The following is a 15,694-nucleotide window of genomic DNA, read 5'->3' on the forward strand; positions in this document are numbered from 1 at the left end:
CCTTAGTTAATTATATATAAACATTTTAAACAAATTTCAAATATTTTTTTAATTAGTTATCAAGCACTTTTTGTCAACGCTTTATTGCTTGAATTACATAGATCATAATAGCTATTTGAATTGGCTATATGCAAAACACTAATCATTATGATTCAATACACAATATGGCATGTAGAATTTACAATTAAGCAAATTAATTTACAGCAAAAGCAAATATCCAATAAGAAATAGTGCTTACAGACATGTCTTTCAGTATACAGCCCTTCTGTCACTCATGAATGAAGTTGCCAATATAACTTTAAGGCTTGCAAATCACTTCTGTTACTCTTAACAGGATCCAAATTGATGTAGAACACAATTATATCTCCACATACCTCGTCTCTGTGTCAAACAGAGGCAAGTATTTTGAGCTCACAGTGCAGGGGCCTTACTTTCCCCATTTGAGAAATATGAGAGCAATTTTGATAAGGACAATGGAAAGAACCGTAATCTTCAAGATTAACAAAATGGAAAAATTATAACAGAATCTCTGTAAGCATAAACTTGTGACAAAAACCGTAGCAGGTTTGTACCATGGACTTTTTAACATCTTTTTCTCAAGTACAGTCATCAGTTCATCCGTCTGTCCATTAACGTCGTTTTGTTCTCTCTTTTTATTTTCCTCACATTGTAGCGCCTCTAAAAGTCATGCCTCTTTGTTGAAATGCACACCTCCACTCGTGTTGTTTTCTCTCCAAAACGGGCTTCTCCACACTCACATTCTATCTTCCTGCGCTCCTTCATCTCCTCCATCCTTCATTCTGTCTCTCCTTCTCTCTGGTAGAAGTGTGCAAGCAGAGTGTCCAGATCTCGCTGGTCGGCTGCTGAATAAAGCGAGCTTTCTCCCATCATGCTCAGTGCCATGCGTAATGTGGACCAGATGTTGTCTGACATCACAGTCACTGCTGCACCTGGCCCTCGACTCGCACCTCCCTCTCCATCACCTGCGGCCTGTCGCTGCAGAGAAAGGGCCTCTAGGAAGTGCTCTACTGCCTCCCTGATTGAGATATAAAGAGATGCCATTCATTGTGGTGTTTTAGCTCTTTCTGGCCTGTGCACCCTGGTGAAACCTTCTCTTACTAACCTGTGTGCACCCAGGTTGACACAGCTGATGCCAAGGTTATATCGGCTACGTACAAATCCAGGCTGTAACTCCAGTGCGCGCCTGTAAGCAGCGACCGCCTCTTCTGAGCGGTTCCCATTTGCAAGAGTCGCTCCCAACTTGTTCCACAGCAGATAATCCTTCACATAGTGTTGAGAGAAAGAAGAATGTGAACTAAAACACTGATGAACAATCTGTATAAATGAGCAGAATATAGCAAGCAATTTGTAGACTCCAACCTGTGGCGTCACAGACAGGGCGGCAGTGAAGCAGTCCACAGCCTTGTCATACTCTCCACTCAGGTTGAAGAGAACGCCCAGACCACACTGCAGCTCAGGGTCCACCCATGTGGGCTCAGCGGCCGCTGCACTCAAAAACAACGTCTGCACTTCATTAAACAGTGCCCTAGGAGGAAGAACAAGTGAAAGAATGGATTAGCCTCTAACTTAAAGGGTTAGTTCACCCAAAAATAAATTCTGTCATTAATTACTCACCCTCATGTCGTTTCAAACCCATAAGACCTTCGTTCATCTTCACAACACAAGTTAAGATACTTTTGATGGAATCTGAGAGCTGTCTGACCCTCCATGGACAGCAATGCAACTGAAATGTTCCCAAATCCAGAAAGAAAGCAAGGAGATCTGTAAAATAATCCATGTGACATCAGGGGTTCATCCGCAATTATACGAAGCTACGAGAATACTTTTTGATGAATCCTTTCAGGAATAAACAAAAATGTAATCCTGTGATGGTAAATCTTAATTTTCAGCAGCCATTACTGCAGTGTCCAGTGTCACATGATCTTTCAGAAATCATTCTAATATGCTGTTTTGCTGCTCAAGAAACATTTCTTATTTGAAAACAGTTGTGCTGCTTAATATTTTAGTGAAAACTGTGAAACATTTTTTAGGATTCTTTGATGAATGGAAAGTTCAAAAGAACAGCATTTATCTTTTGATCAAGTTATCAATATTTTTGATCAATCACTTTCAAGCAATTTAATGTGTCCTTGCTAAATAAAAGTGTAAATTTCTTGTAAAAAATTTGTATTGACCCCAAACTTGTGTACAGGAAGAGCCATACTTCAGGTCAATGAGATTTCAGTGTGGTGTACCCGGTGCAATCAACAAAATGTAGTGTCACTCATCATGTATAGAATAATTCTTTACAGCATTCAAGAATCCGCTTACTCTGGAAGAAGGGATCCAAATCTCTCCCTCTCTTTCTCCCTCTCCCTCACACCCTCACGCTCCTTCTCTCGTTCATGCTGCTCGAGGATATGCCGGTATTTAGGGTTGTGCCTCAACCAATCACGAAGCGTCTCGCAGGCCTGTCTGTGCAGTGACTCATTGGTGAAGCTCACAGCTAGAGCCATGAGAGCCGTCAGATTGTCCTTTTGCAGCTCAATACATCTGAAAACAACAATTGAGACATGAATTTAAAAAGGTGGGAGCAGTATTTTAATAAATCAGATTTGTCACAGAGAACTTAACTGCTGTGCACAGTAAGACTGCGGTTATATTTCTCACCTGCGGAGGGCGCTGATAGCAGCAAACTCTTGCTCGTTCTCTGCCTGGCAGGTGCCCAGATATTGCCAAGCCTGCAGTACCATCACATGCAGTCAGTGTTTCACAAAAACAAACAAGAAAGCAGAACACAGTTAGAATCCCTTGAGACAAAATGTATCATCAGTTTTTGGATGTGGGGATTATATGTATGAGGTTCTGACCAGCTGGTTGTCTGGCTTTCTCTGAACTGCGCTCTCAAAGAGACGAACGGCTCCAGGAATGTCCCCCGCCTCCATCCTCTTCACGCCCTCAGCAAACGGATCATCGTGGGACAGGTAGGGGTTGTCTTCTTCAAACTGATACCCCTAGGAGAAAAGTAAAGACATATTCACAATAAGTTTAATGTTATATATAACATTAAAGTAACTATTCACAAATTATATTTCCTCAGGTTTTTGTTTTTAGTTTTTTTGCTATTTTTTGAAAAAATTATTTATCTGTGAATGAATTATACTACCATTCAAAAGTTTAGTAAAATTTGAAAAAAATAGTTTTTCTTTGAAAAAACAAATATATTCAGCAAGGATGCATTAAATTGTTCAAAAGTGACAGTGAAGGCATTTATAATGTAACAAAAGATTTATTTTTCAAATAAATTATTAAAGAATCTTGAAAAAAAAAAACATGGTTTCCATAAAATATTAAGCAGCACAACTGTTTTCAACACTGATAATAATAAGAAATGTTTCTTGAGCACCAAATCAGCATATTAGAAACATTAATGAAGGATCATGTGACACTAAGGACTGGAGTGATGGCTGGTGGAAATTCAGATTTGACATTACAGGAAAATCACATTTTAAAATATTATAAAAAAAGAAAACAATTATTTTAAATTGTAATAATATTGAATAATAATTACTGTTTTCACTGTATTTTTGATAAGATAAATGCAGCCCTGGTAAGCATGAGCTTCTTTCAAAACTTCTTTCAAAAACATTTTAAAAATCATCCCAAACCATTTGAACAGTAGTGTTTCTGGAATCTGAACAATTAAAAAAAATCTACTTAAGGAAAATTAAATTGAAAAAAAAAAATAATAATAATTTTGTGCAGAAAATTTAAACTTGAAATGAAAGTATGAAAAGAGTGGATGTATAGCATGCAACTTTTAAGATGCTGTTCTTCTGACTATTGGCCACAGGTAACAGCATGATTTGTGAGGGTGACATTGCTTTTAAACAACAGTTCAATAAATTATTAGTTCATATTAAGTAACTTGTATTTTAGACACAATATTGCCAAGTTTTTCTGCCTATTTTTGCTCTGCCAATGACAATAGTTTCTAGTGAAGCCAAAGACTGGAACCAACTGTTGTATAAACTGTAATAAAGTACAGACTACAGCCTAGGAAAGGACTCAAAAGTTTTAATTAGGTGGAAGTATCCATGCTGTGAATGGGCACAGATGTGCATTAACCAGATACCTTGTCGTAAGAGCTGCTGAGCATCTGGTCGAAGTCTGAGAGCCAAGGGTGAGCTTCAGCATCCCTCTTCGCCATTTCCTCCCACTCCTGCTGGAGTTTCTCCCAGAAATCAACATCACTCTGAACTCACACACATATCAACACACAAGCACCAGTGAATACAGTATCACACTGAAGTTCATGTAAACATGTGCAAGCGTGCAGTCTGTCTCACCTCGACCGCTGCTTTGGCCTGCTGGAAGTCTGGCCCGTAAGCAGTGAACTCATCTACCCAAGATTCTGCAGATTCTGCCGAAACCTACCAAGCACAGCGACATGCCAGGCTGTTAGCAGCCTCAATGATACATCACAGAGCCTGCAAATGCTTAAACTACTCAGCTAAAGGGGAAAAAAGACAACATATTGTGATGAATGAGAGTGGGGGAATAAAGAAAGGATGTAATGGAAAAAGATAAAGAGGGATTGGGAGACCGACAGAAGAATAAAATAAAATCTCACCCTCATTCATCCATCTTTCCTTTCCTCTCTATTTTAAAAATAGCAAGCAATGTTCAGTGTACCTTCACTATTGCAGGAAGTCAAAGTGGTTTCAGTAGCTGGGCACAAATGAAAAACAGTGTGAGCAGGGCATTAGCTCTACAGTCCTGGTGTCTTGCAGCGATAATTACATTAAAAGCACTATTAAATTAAAGCAACAGTTTGCTCTCTTCAAGGCAAAAAAGGTTTGGTCAGCAGGGGCTAGTTAACATAACGAAAATGACAAGCCTAAAAACAGACAGAACAGAAATTGCAGGACTACTGCATCACTGTTGCCAGGTGATCAGGGTCCTACCTGCCTGGCGATAGTAGCCCATTGCTCTGCCTGTTTAGCTTTCATTTTGTCATTCTTCTCTTTGCCCTCTTGCGTTTCCACTTGCACAGTCCCTTTCCCTGATTCCAGGAACTGGGTAGCCAGTATGGGACAGAGGGTACAGGGAGGGATATTATGTGTTTGGTGTGGGATTGTTAAGGATAGTAGGGAAATGTAGGTATGGATGCAAGTTAAAAGGTATCAAGATGGGATCAAGAGGGATTTCAGGGGATTAAGAAGTCATGATGACGGTCCATGACAAAAGGAAGAAGGAAATATCACAATTAAACTATTGCTTGTTTGAACCATAGGATAAACAATGTTTTTTAGAAACAGACCAGTTTCCAAGCACAGTGTAGACCTGGTCCTGGACTATTGTGATTTTTCCTTTCAAAAAACTTGGCTTGACCAACTGTGGGGTCCAAAAGTCTCAGCCCACTAGTGAAAATGCTTTTTCTAATTTAATACATATTTATACGATCAGGGTAATATTTGAGTGAATTTGAGTGAAAACTCAAGCATTGACTCCACATATTTGATCAATTACTTTGAAATGTTACAGAACCTTCGATATTTCTTATTCCTTTTACATTATAATGCTTTGTTATAAACTGCATTAAAACTTCAATATTTTAACTATATTTTAATTGTATATCTAAAAACTGTTTATAAATATATAATAAAATATTAAGAATAAACAGATAGAATTTTATAAAAAAATACTGTAGTTCAAAAGTTGAGTCAGTAAGTTTATGTTTTTGAAAGAAGTTTTATATGCTCACAGAGGCTGAAAAAAAACGGTAATATTGTGAAATATTATTACAATTTAAAATAACACTTTCCTATTTTAATACATTTTTAAAATGCAATTTGTTCCTGAGATGGCAAAGCTGAATTTTACAGCTATTACTGCAGTCTTCAGTGTCATATACTTCATATATCAGTCTAATATGCTGATTTACAATTCTAATTGTTAGTAATGTTGAAAACAGTTTTGCTGCTTAATGTTTTTGTAGAAACCATGATACTTTTTTCAGGACTCTTTGATGAACAGAAATTTGAAAGAATATAAAAAAATACTGTAGTTCAAAAGTTTTGAGTCAGTAAGTTTATGTTTTTGAAAGAAGTTTTATATGCTCACAGAGGCTGAAAAAAAACGGTAATATTGTGAAATATTATTACAATTTAAAATAACACTTTCCTATTTTAATACATTTTTAAAATGCAATTTGTTCCTGAGATGGCAAAGCTGAATTTTACAGCTATTACTGCAGTCTTCAGTGTCATATACTTCATATATCAGTCTAATATGCTGATTTACAATTCTAATTGTTAGTAATGTTGAAAACAGTTTTGCTGCTTAATGTTTTTGTAGAAACCATGATACTTTTTTCAGGACTCTTTGATGAACAGAAATTTGAAAGAAACGGTATTTTATTGAATCTTTTGTTACATTATAAATGTCTTTACTGTCACTTTTGATGAATTTAATAAATCCTTGGTGAATAAAAGTATTAATAAAAAAGAATAACTGATATTATATTATATACACAAATAATAGATGAAATTAGATTTTGAATTCCAAATTTTACATGTGGTCTCAGACCCCACTGTATAAACAGAATCCAGTCTCTAAAACAAATTAAGCTATCCAAAACTATTTCTCTTGGGTAATTATTTAAAACCCCGCAGTGCACATTGGCAAGGATTTACAGTATGCTATGCAGTTATGGCTAATGTTGGCTAGCAGCTTGAGAAGAGCCAAGATGGTTGCCAAGGGACTGCAGTGTCACCCTTCATGGTGTTTCCTCATAGGAGGAGCTGGGAAGGGCTCGTACCTGGTTAATGCTGGAGGCCCAGTGCTGTGCCTCCTTGGCCTGTGCTCTATCAGTGTTCTCTTTTCCTGCTCTGTCCTCCACAGTCACACTGCCCTCGCCAATCTGCCTAATGAACCGCAGGAACTACACAATAACAACAACAACAACAACAGCTATTACACATCTACTGCTACCAGGAAACACATTGGCGATGAATTCAACACACACATACACACACAAGTCCACCAGTGGTTTCCTCTTGACAGTTATGGTCAGGCACAAGTAGACCACAAGGAGAACGGAATAACGGCCAAAGGCATAACGTATCCCAAATTATATGACAAAGCATGAGCAGTTAAATGAAAAAGAGAGAGAAATATGAGCAAGTAAAGAAATGCCCATGAAAACATGAACAATGTCCCATCACTTTATCATCTACCACAAGTCACAACCATAATTTAGGTTCAAAATGAACCTAAATAGGTTAATGTATTACTTTAACCTTTCTAAATATAACCCAGAAGTGCAAAGTACAAGTTTCTCAGGTGAAAAGGTCTGAATCAGTAAAGAAATATGCATATATCAAGCACCGTTTGCAAGCAAAATCAGTCCAAAACAATTCGAAACAAATAGGCTACTGGATTTTAATGAGAGGACAACAGGGCATGGCCATTTTCCTTACAAACACGCAGTTATTCACTTCACAAGACATTAATTGATGGACTGGAGTAGTGTGGAAATAATTGTGGATTATTATGATGTTTTTATCAGCTGTTTGGTCTCACATTCTGACGGCACCAATTCACTACAGGGAGCAAGTGATGTAATGCTAAATTTCTCCAAATCTGTTCCAATGAAGAAACAAAACATACATTTTGGATGGCCTGAGGGTAAGTACATTTTTAGCCAATTTTAATTTCTGGGTAAACTTTAAGTGATCCCTTGTGGCAGATCAATTTTGTGATGTGGAATTGGTGAAAGCAGAGATTTATTCTGAAATGGATCAACTTTAGTTAAACATCCTGAAAAAAAATCATTAAAGTCCCTTTGCTGCAGCATTTAATACAGTAATATGCCATGTGCTACAGTGATTTTACAGTGATTGCCAAAAAAACTCTTACTGCAACTCTTAGATTTAAGTGGCTTGCTGCTTTTATGATTAAAGACACCAATGTTCAATAAACAGTTACAGAATAAACTATTCTTCTACCAAGTAATATAGTTCATTATCTCTGTTTGCGGTTGCCAAGCAACACATAGAAAGGACTATTCATTATAAACCGAATATTAATTTAGAAGCGGAACTATCTGTTGTTTACAATTTGTGTTTAGGTGCAATATCTGTATGCTTGTTTAAAGGGGTCATATGATGTTGCTAAGAAGAACATTATTTTGTGTATTTGGTGTAAGGAAATGTGTTTATGCGGTTTAAGGTTAAAAAAACACATTATTTTCCACATACTATACATTATTGTTTCTCCTCTATGCCCCGCCTTTCTGAAAAAGAGAAAGGAAAAATTTTAATTGCATCATATGACCCCTTTAATATATCTCTGCATGTAGTGACTTTGACTAAAGTGCATCAGATGCAGCTCAAAGAACACTTAAACCCTTAAACCATCCTCTTACTCTCACCTCTGTGTTCTGTAGCTTAGGGTCATCCACTTTGGCAAGGAGTTCATTTGCTGTTTGCCGTAGTTCTTCACCTGACTGGTATTCTTGCGTCCTGACAGGATAAAAAATATACTAAATCAAGAATATAATGGCTGGTGGCTAGTACCAAATTGTTTTAACATGTCATAACTTTCATTACATCTTCAAATTGTGGAACAAAAAAATTACAGCAATAAACACTCCAATTTTTGTCAATGAAGTTCTAACTATTCCCTTTACTGTAATTTTAATCGAATAAATCTATTTTTGCTGAGCACAAAAGACTCCAAAAGCATTAAAATACCAAATTACTGACCCCAAACAGTAGTGTATATTATTAATATGCCCAGACTTTCTAAATTCTTCTTCTTAAAAGGTATATAAAATACCATTCTTTGTCCTGTTCTCTTTCTCCCAAATCTCCTAGCCATAACTTCTCCTCTGATTGCTCCAGGTACTCCTCTGCCCAGCGGCCAGGGTCTATAAGACAGGAGGAAGGGAACTGAATATTGGAGGTATAGTAGAAGACAACAGAAAGAGTGAAGCTTTGGAGAATGAAAGGATGGCTGAGCAAAGATGAGTGAAGAATCATCAGCCTCACCTAATGACATCCAATGGCATCATAATAAACCTGATGGCATCCTAAATTTAAAAAAGGGATAAAATCTGGGCTAAAATACATTTCAAATTGATATTAACCTGCCACTTCATTGATGAATTCTCTGTTCCAATCAGCATCAGCTGGATCCAGACCAGCTTGTCCAGAAGAAGAGGCGGAGTCAGCACTAGACAGGAACTCTGCCGCCCAATCGCCAGACAGCGCCAAGGCAGCCACGTCAGGAGCTGGGAAAGAAAACATAATTATAGCACACTGAAAAAGTGTTCAAATCAGTCTATATGTGTGTTTGTGCAGTCTACCCCTCTGTGGAGCCTGTCTGTAGCTCTGCTGATCTATCTGCTGCATTTCCTCCAGCAGCTGACCCATATCAAAACTGTGAGGAGGACGTTGTGGGGCCTGTAGAAACTCACTGACCAGCTAGATTTAAAAAACAACAGAATGTCATTACAGTAAGAACACAGAAGACTATTCGACCTCGGCAAACTGATCAGGTCATTGTAAATATTGAAACATCCAAAAGACCAAAATACACACCTCCTCTTCAGTGGCTATTTCAATTGGAGTAGGAGGAATCTATGGGGGGAAAGGGAAAAAGAAGCTTTTTAATATTCATTTAATTTTATTTTAATATTTTTAAGGCTGCAACTAACAATTATTTTTCAATCTATTAGTCTACTGATTTATATATTTCCTTTTTATTAGAAGATTAATCAAACTATTCTTTTATTCCAGAAAGTCTCAGTTTCAGAATGCCGAAGAGCTGGCATCATTGGGGATTAACTTAAACAGTGTGATGCATCAATACACTCCACACAAATCATGTATTTATGTTATAGACATCGACATGTCATTCCGGCCCTAAATATTTTGTCATGATTATAAAGAAAATGTTCAGTAACTTACAGTGGGTGTTGATCGGTGTCTCCAAGCCCCTCCCTCTTGGATCATGTGACCAGTCAGTTTCATGAGGGGATTGGCTCCCCCACATTCTGCCTCCACTAACTCCCGCATCGCCATGGCAACACACCGTCAAGCTGGATCAAACGAACACCTTGAGATATCTACAGGTAAACATAATATCATCATTGGCTGGTATGTTGTTTTAAAAGTGACAGTAGTAAAGTGGTTCAAGGTCTAGACCAGTGGTTCTCAATCTTTTTGACCCCCATTGTCCAAAACAATATTTGAAGGCCCCTCAGCCATAGTTTTGTTTTCAACACTTATATTAATCTCTACATGTTGGAATTAATCACATGACTTTTAAAACCTAAACAGAATTTAAAACACTAGGCACCACACACTTGCCGAATTTCAAGTCGTTCTGATCACAATAAACACGTACCTTGTTGCTAGAAGACGTGTGACAAATGAAAACAATATGCATTCTAAAATCTGCTCAAAATATCAAATGTGCTATTCTCCAACTTGATGTAATAATAGTCCGAAACTTAAAAAAATCGGAATCTGTGACCATCATACACTATGCAAAATCTGCCAACTCAAATCTGCAGAGTGACTCTGACTCTCAACAGACTGTAAATCAGTGCAAAATCTGGGCAAAAGTCATATATAGTCAGTGTTGGGAGTAACGCATTACAAAAGTAATAATATTACAGTAGTATATTACGTTTTGCTATAACGCAGTAATATAACGCATTACTAATAAAATTTGGGTAATATTATTACTCGTTACAATCTCAGTAACGCAAGTTACAACAACATATTTTAACTCAAAATTAAGTGGTGAATTTACCAACACCGCAAAACAGCACCAGAGAAAAAAATCCGCAGGTAAAATAGTTTGTCTATCTTCTGTTGCTGGAATTAGATGGTTGAGATGACTGCAGAGACGGATTCTACATTTGTGAGATGGACACACTCCTGTTATTTTCAGTTCATCAGAGAAAAGGATAAGAATGCATAGTCAGGTGCAATATGTGCAACACCAAACTCTCAACATGGAGAAATAGCACGAGTAAAACCTGGAAACACCTAGACTGGTGCCACTAACACTAAGCTATCGGAGAGAGAGCTGCGGGGTCGGAGAAGAGAAAAAGACGGCGGACGAGCAACAAAAATTAAGTTTAACTAAAAATAAAATCTGTTTTTATTAAATCATAGTGTATATATAAAATGAATGAATATGCGAAATATTTGACTTAAATAGCCTAATTAACAGATTAACAAAACGAAAGGAAAAGACTGAGAGATAGGCTATGTTGCTGAGTTTGGTTCATAGATATTGTCAAAACAAAGCATCAAAAATTGGCAATATTACGAGGATTTAGCATTTCCAAGTAATGTAGGCCTGTTACATTATTCTTATTATTAGGCCTATTATTAGGTTACTTTTATTATTAAATTACATGAAATTATTGCACCGCAATAATTTTTTTAAAACAGGTCTATTAATTTAAACAATTGAATTATAGGCCTATAATTAAAATTATTAACACTGCAGTCATCAATGAAAATTAAGAGCAGCTTTATTTCGTGCACAGATTTTCAAAAACAACCTGTTTAACGCGAAATACGTTTCTTCTCATGTTTTTCACTATAGGCTACGGGCCACAAGAGAAATATCAAGGGAGATGGACTGCAGAGACGGATTCTACATTTGTGAGATGGACACACTCCTGTTATTTTCAGTTCATCAGAGAAAAGGATAAGAATGCTTAGCAATATGTGCGACACCAAACTCTCAACATGGAGAAATAGCACGAGTAAAACCTGGAAACACCTGGACTGGTGCCACTAACACTGAGCTATCGGAGAGAGCCGCGGGGTCGGAGAAGAGGAAAAAGGCGGCGGACAAGCACAGACAAGCAACAAAAAATTAAGTTCAACTAAAAATAACAAAATCTGTTTTTATTAAATCATAGTCTATATGTAAAATGATGTGATAACCTCCCCGTGCTGAGATGCGTCGTATCATGTGTCGACGATAGCCAGAGATATTGTCAAAACAAAGCATCAAAAATTGGCAATATTACGAGGATTTAGCATTTCCAAGTAATGTAGGCCTGTTACATTCTTCTTATTATTAGGCCTATTATTATTATTAGGTTACTTTTATTATTAAATTACATGAAATTATTGCCCCGCAATAATTTCATAGCGTGTCACCACATGACGTGCTGTCCACATTAAAAATTTAAAAAAAAAATTTTTTTTTTAAAGTTCAAAATAGCCTATAGGCTAGGTATTGTGTTTATTGTTTGTACATGATAATATTTCACTTTATTTACCGGTGCTATTTATGAATGTAATGATGCGATTTGTGCTTATATTTTTTTAACCTAAACTACAATGTAACATTAATGTAGACCTACATACCGGTATCTAAATATGATTTCATATATTTTATGCTATATAGACCTACCACATTACCCTCCACTGGGTGTAGAATGAGCAGCAATAAACTACATTTTGGCATTTTATAATACTTCTGTGGATATTTTGGTGAAAGTAACTCAAAAGTAACTCAAAAATGTAGTGTAACGCATTACAATTCAGAGACAGTAATATTGTAATGTAACTAATTACTTTCAAAAGACAGTAACTAGTAATATATAACGTATTACATTTTGGAAGTAACTTGCCCAACACTGTATATAGTGTATTTCAACCTTAAGTTGTTCAGGGTTCCCAGCTTCCAGCTTGTTTTAACCAATGAATTTACACTATTTTTCCAGTTGTTAACGATTTTCTGGATAAAGATTGAGGATACATTTTTTTACAAATATTTTTACTCACTAATACCCAATAAAAATGCATATTCATTATAAAAAAGATACCCATTTTATCAATTTAACTTTTCAAATTTTGTTTGATTTGTAGGTGTTTTATCCTATTTTATTGATTGTTTTGTCTTAATTTAAAAATTTTAAGTGGGCCCTGGCCCCTTGATTGAGAACCACTAGTCTAGACTGGCAACCCAAAGGTTGTAGCCCTAGTAAACTACCAGAATCACCACAGTGTCCCTGAGAGTGGCATTCTTGGCCTCTTTTACACATCTTAAGGCAAGAACGCTCTACACAACTGTCATGCCGATTATTAATGTATTTTAGTCTTGACGACTGATCGTGCCCAGTCTGATCCGGTCTGTTCCAGTTGGGCTCAGTCGCTGTTTGCAGTCAGCAGAAAAAGTCATGTAGTGTGTGGTGTCTAAAGATTATTATCTTTAGTTAATTTAGAAACCAGTCGTTTTCACAAAGATTTTTTAAACAGGTTTAATATTTGCGACTGACACCAGCGATTGTATATGCCGCTATGCAGTGGAGATGCACTCACTATCAAACATACTTCATTGTTAATTTTGTAATTTTGTCAAATATTTTTTCTTAATTACACATATTGTTGTGATGTTTCTTTTATTTCATAAGTTAACATTGCAAAGTTAAATGGTTTTAGACTAATAGTTTTTTTTCTGCAGTCAAAGAATGTAAAATAAATTAAGTATATCAGTGATTTCTCTCATTTTAAGGAATATTCTTCATAACGAATTTTCTTCAAAACAAATATATGAATATAACAAATAGCTATTCTCTTTAAAACTAATTTTTCATTAAAGGGGTCATATGATGCGATTTCAAGTTTTCCTTTCTCTTTGGAGTGTTACAAGCTGATTGTGCATAGTTAAATTTTTTTTTTTAAATGCTAAAGAGTCACGAGCATGCGCAGCTTTTGCATAGCGATCGTCTGCAAGCTGTGACATCGACATAAATAAAACAGGAACAAAAACTTTATTGACTTAAACTATGGCTAAAAATCAGATCAGACTTCTGTAACCCAAATGAAGCACGTTGATGGGCAGCTCTTGCTCTTGCTCTGGTTGATGTGTGCGCGCGCTCTTTCGGGAGAAGTGCCCATACAAGGATTTACGCCCTTTATGACGTCATACAGGGCCATACTCGAAAAAACTTTCCGAAACTTATAGGAACCCTGAACTTTGGCACAGAAATACTCCATCTAGTGTTGTCAAAAGACCCGGTACTTCGGTACCAAGTCAGTACTAAAAAAATTAAAACGTTACGGTACCAGGTTTTTTAAAGTACCGGTGGTACCGAGTACCCGGTCAACCCGGTTCTTGATGCGCTATCCGAAAGCTATCCTCTTCATAAAAGCACTGAGACATGGCGACCTCAAGAGGAGGAAACGCATCAAGCTAACAAAACACTTTAAAGACCAACACCTGGATGAAATGAAAGAGTTCAAGTAGGTAAGTTTCATTTTAATTTTTAATATTTAGATCTTCTGTTATGAATATAATTCCATATTTTAATTTGAATGTCGGATTGAAATAAACATCGCCGTTAGCGTAGTTAATCGTTAGCATAAGTGAGGCTGTTTCCCATACATTGATTTACTGACTGCCACAAATAGATTTTCCAAAAGGCTTTCACTTCGTTGAATTAACATGAGCACTGCACGTTTCAAAATTGAAACCCGGTGCGGGTGTTTTTATATCACTGTATTTCTGAAGGAATCCGACTGTCTTCAGAAAATTGGATGTCATTTTCATTTCATCTTGCCTGTAATGCCTGAGCAGCGTTTGTGGCCCTTTAAAATTAAATATGAACACAGTTTGGATTAAATAAAAGTACAGTCAAATTTTATCTCCTGTATAGACTTTACAATAAGATACCATTCATTAAAATGACTTCGTTATTATCTAACATCAACTTACAGTGAGTGAACAATATATTTTTACAACATTAATTAATGTTTTTGAATGTTATTTAATGCAAACACTTGATCATTCATGTTTGTTCATTGTGCATTAAATAATTTTAACAGATTGAACTTTTGATTTTATGTATTAGTAAATTTTGAAATTAACCCTAAGAAGAATAATTGCTATAACTATTGTTTATTGATAGGTAATGTTATCTAACAAATGTAATCTTATTGTAAAGTGTTTTTAATACTACAGTCTCCATCTATTTGATATACAATGGACTTAAAATATATGTATCTTATCTAAATTTATTATAAAAGCAGAGGTTTGTTATTTACTGAAAAGTTATATTATAGCTGTTGTCAATGATCTAATGTTGCATTTGGTCAGACTCAGCCCATTGCTTTACTTAAGTTTATTATATTTTCCTTTTACAGCTGCAGGCTGAGGAAGATCATGAAACACACCAGCAAACCCTAAAACAGACAACAGTTTACAGTTGTTTTTCGGCAGCAGCAAAAATATGACAAAAACTTTTGGGTGAAACTTGAAAAACAGACGAAACACAATTTTAAATAAGTATAAAGAATGGCATTGATTTTTGTATGTGTTTTTTAATTAGCATGTTTTTGTGTTTTGCTTTGGTACCGAAATTGGTACCAAGAACCGTGGATTTTCACTGGTATTGGTACCGAATACAGAAATTTTGGTATTCAACACTAACTCCATCATAAGTCCAACTAATTTTTTGAGATTTTGGTAATGTTTAGTATGAGAATCCAACACTTTAGCAGTGTATTTAAAGTCAAAATGCATGAAATAGCATTAAACACCCCCTTTAAGCACAAATAAAAAAAGTAAAAAAAGTAATTTAAAGTTTCAATAATTAAATAAAAGCACAGGTGTTGCCCTCAGTGTAGTCATTGGTGGCATTGGTGGG

At 36.1% G+C, this 15,694-nt stretch overlaps 2 protein-coding genes across 5 annotated transcripts in view; both read right to left on the reverse strand.

Moving 5' to 3' along the window:
• LOC107744306 (uncharacterized) overlaps nt 1-792 on the reverse strand; it is a 4,745-nt gene extending 3,953 nt beyond the window's left edge. Inside the window, exon 1 of the mRNA XM_016557878.1 lies at nt 712-792. Within this exon, the coding sequence (XP_016413364.1) occupies nt 712-792 (81 nt within the window). The remainder of the gene's footprint in view (nt 1-711) is intronic.
• LOC107744280 (peroxisomal targeting signal 1 receptor-like) overlaps nt 40-15,694 on the reverse strand; it is a 28,393-nt gene continuing 12,738 nt past the window's right edge. For 2 of the 4 annotated variants that reach the window (XM_016557827.1, XM_016557828.1), the window contains exons 3-18: nt 9,978-10,135; nt 9,609-9,647; nt 9,374-9,491; nt 9,155-9,298; nt 8,845-8,935; nt 8,438-8,528; nt 6,824-6,946; nt 4,968-5,078; nt 4,350-4,433; nt 4,136-4,255; nt 2,871-3,014; nt 2,671-2,741; nt 2,332-2,553; nt 1,381-1,546; nt 1,124-1,281; nt 40-1,036 (exon numbers count right to left, since the gene is read on the reverse strand). In XM_016557827.1, the coding sequence (XP_016413313.1) occupies nt 796-1,036; nt 1,124-1,281; nt 1,381-1,546; nt 2,332-2,553; nt 2,671-2,741; nt 2,871-3,014; nt 4,136-4,255; nt 4,350-4,433; nt 4,968-5,078; nt 6,824-6,946; nt 8,438-8,528; nt 8,845-8,935; nt 9,155-9,298; nt 9,374-9,491; nt 9,609-9,647; nt 9,978-10,091 (2,037 nt within the window). In that variant the 5' untranslated portion in view covers nt 10,092-10,135 and the 3' untranslated portion in view covers nt 40-795. The remainder of the gene's footprint in view (nt 1,037-1,123; nt 1,282-1,380; nt 1,547-2,331; nt 2,554-2,670; nt 2,742-2,870; nt 3,015-4,135; nt 4,256-4,349; nt 4,434-4,967; nt 5,079-6,823; nt 6,947-8,437; nt 8,529-8,844; nt 8,936-9,154; nt 9,299-9,373; nt 9,492-9,608; nt 9,648-9,977; nt 10,136-15,694) is intronic. The other 2 variants (XM_016557829.1, XM_016557830.1) reach the window with 2 other exon arrangements.

The sequence above is a fragment of the Sinocyclocheilus rhinocerous genome, unplaced genomic scaffold, assembly GCF_001515625.1.
Source record: "Sinocyclocheilus rhinocerous isolate Xijiao unplaced genomic scaffold, SAMN03320098_v1.1 scaffold137, whole genome shotgun sequence".
Classification (NCBI taxonomy): Eukaryota; Metazoa; Chordata; class Actinopteri; order Cypriniformes; family Cyprinidae; genus Sinocyclocheilus; species Sinocyclocheilus rhinocerous.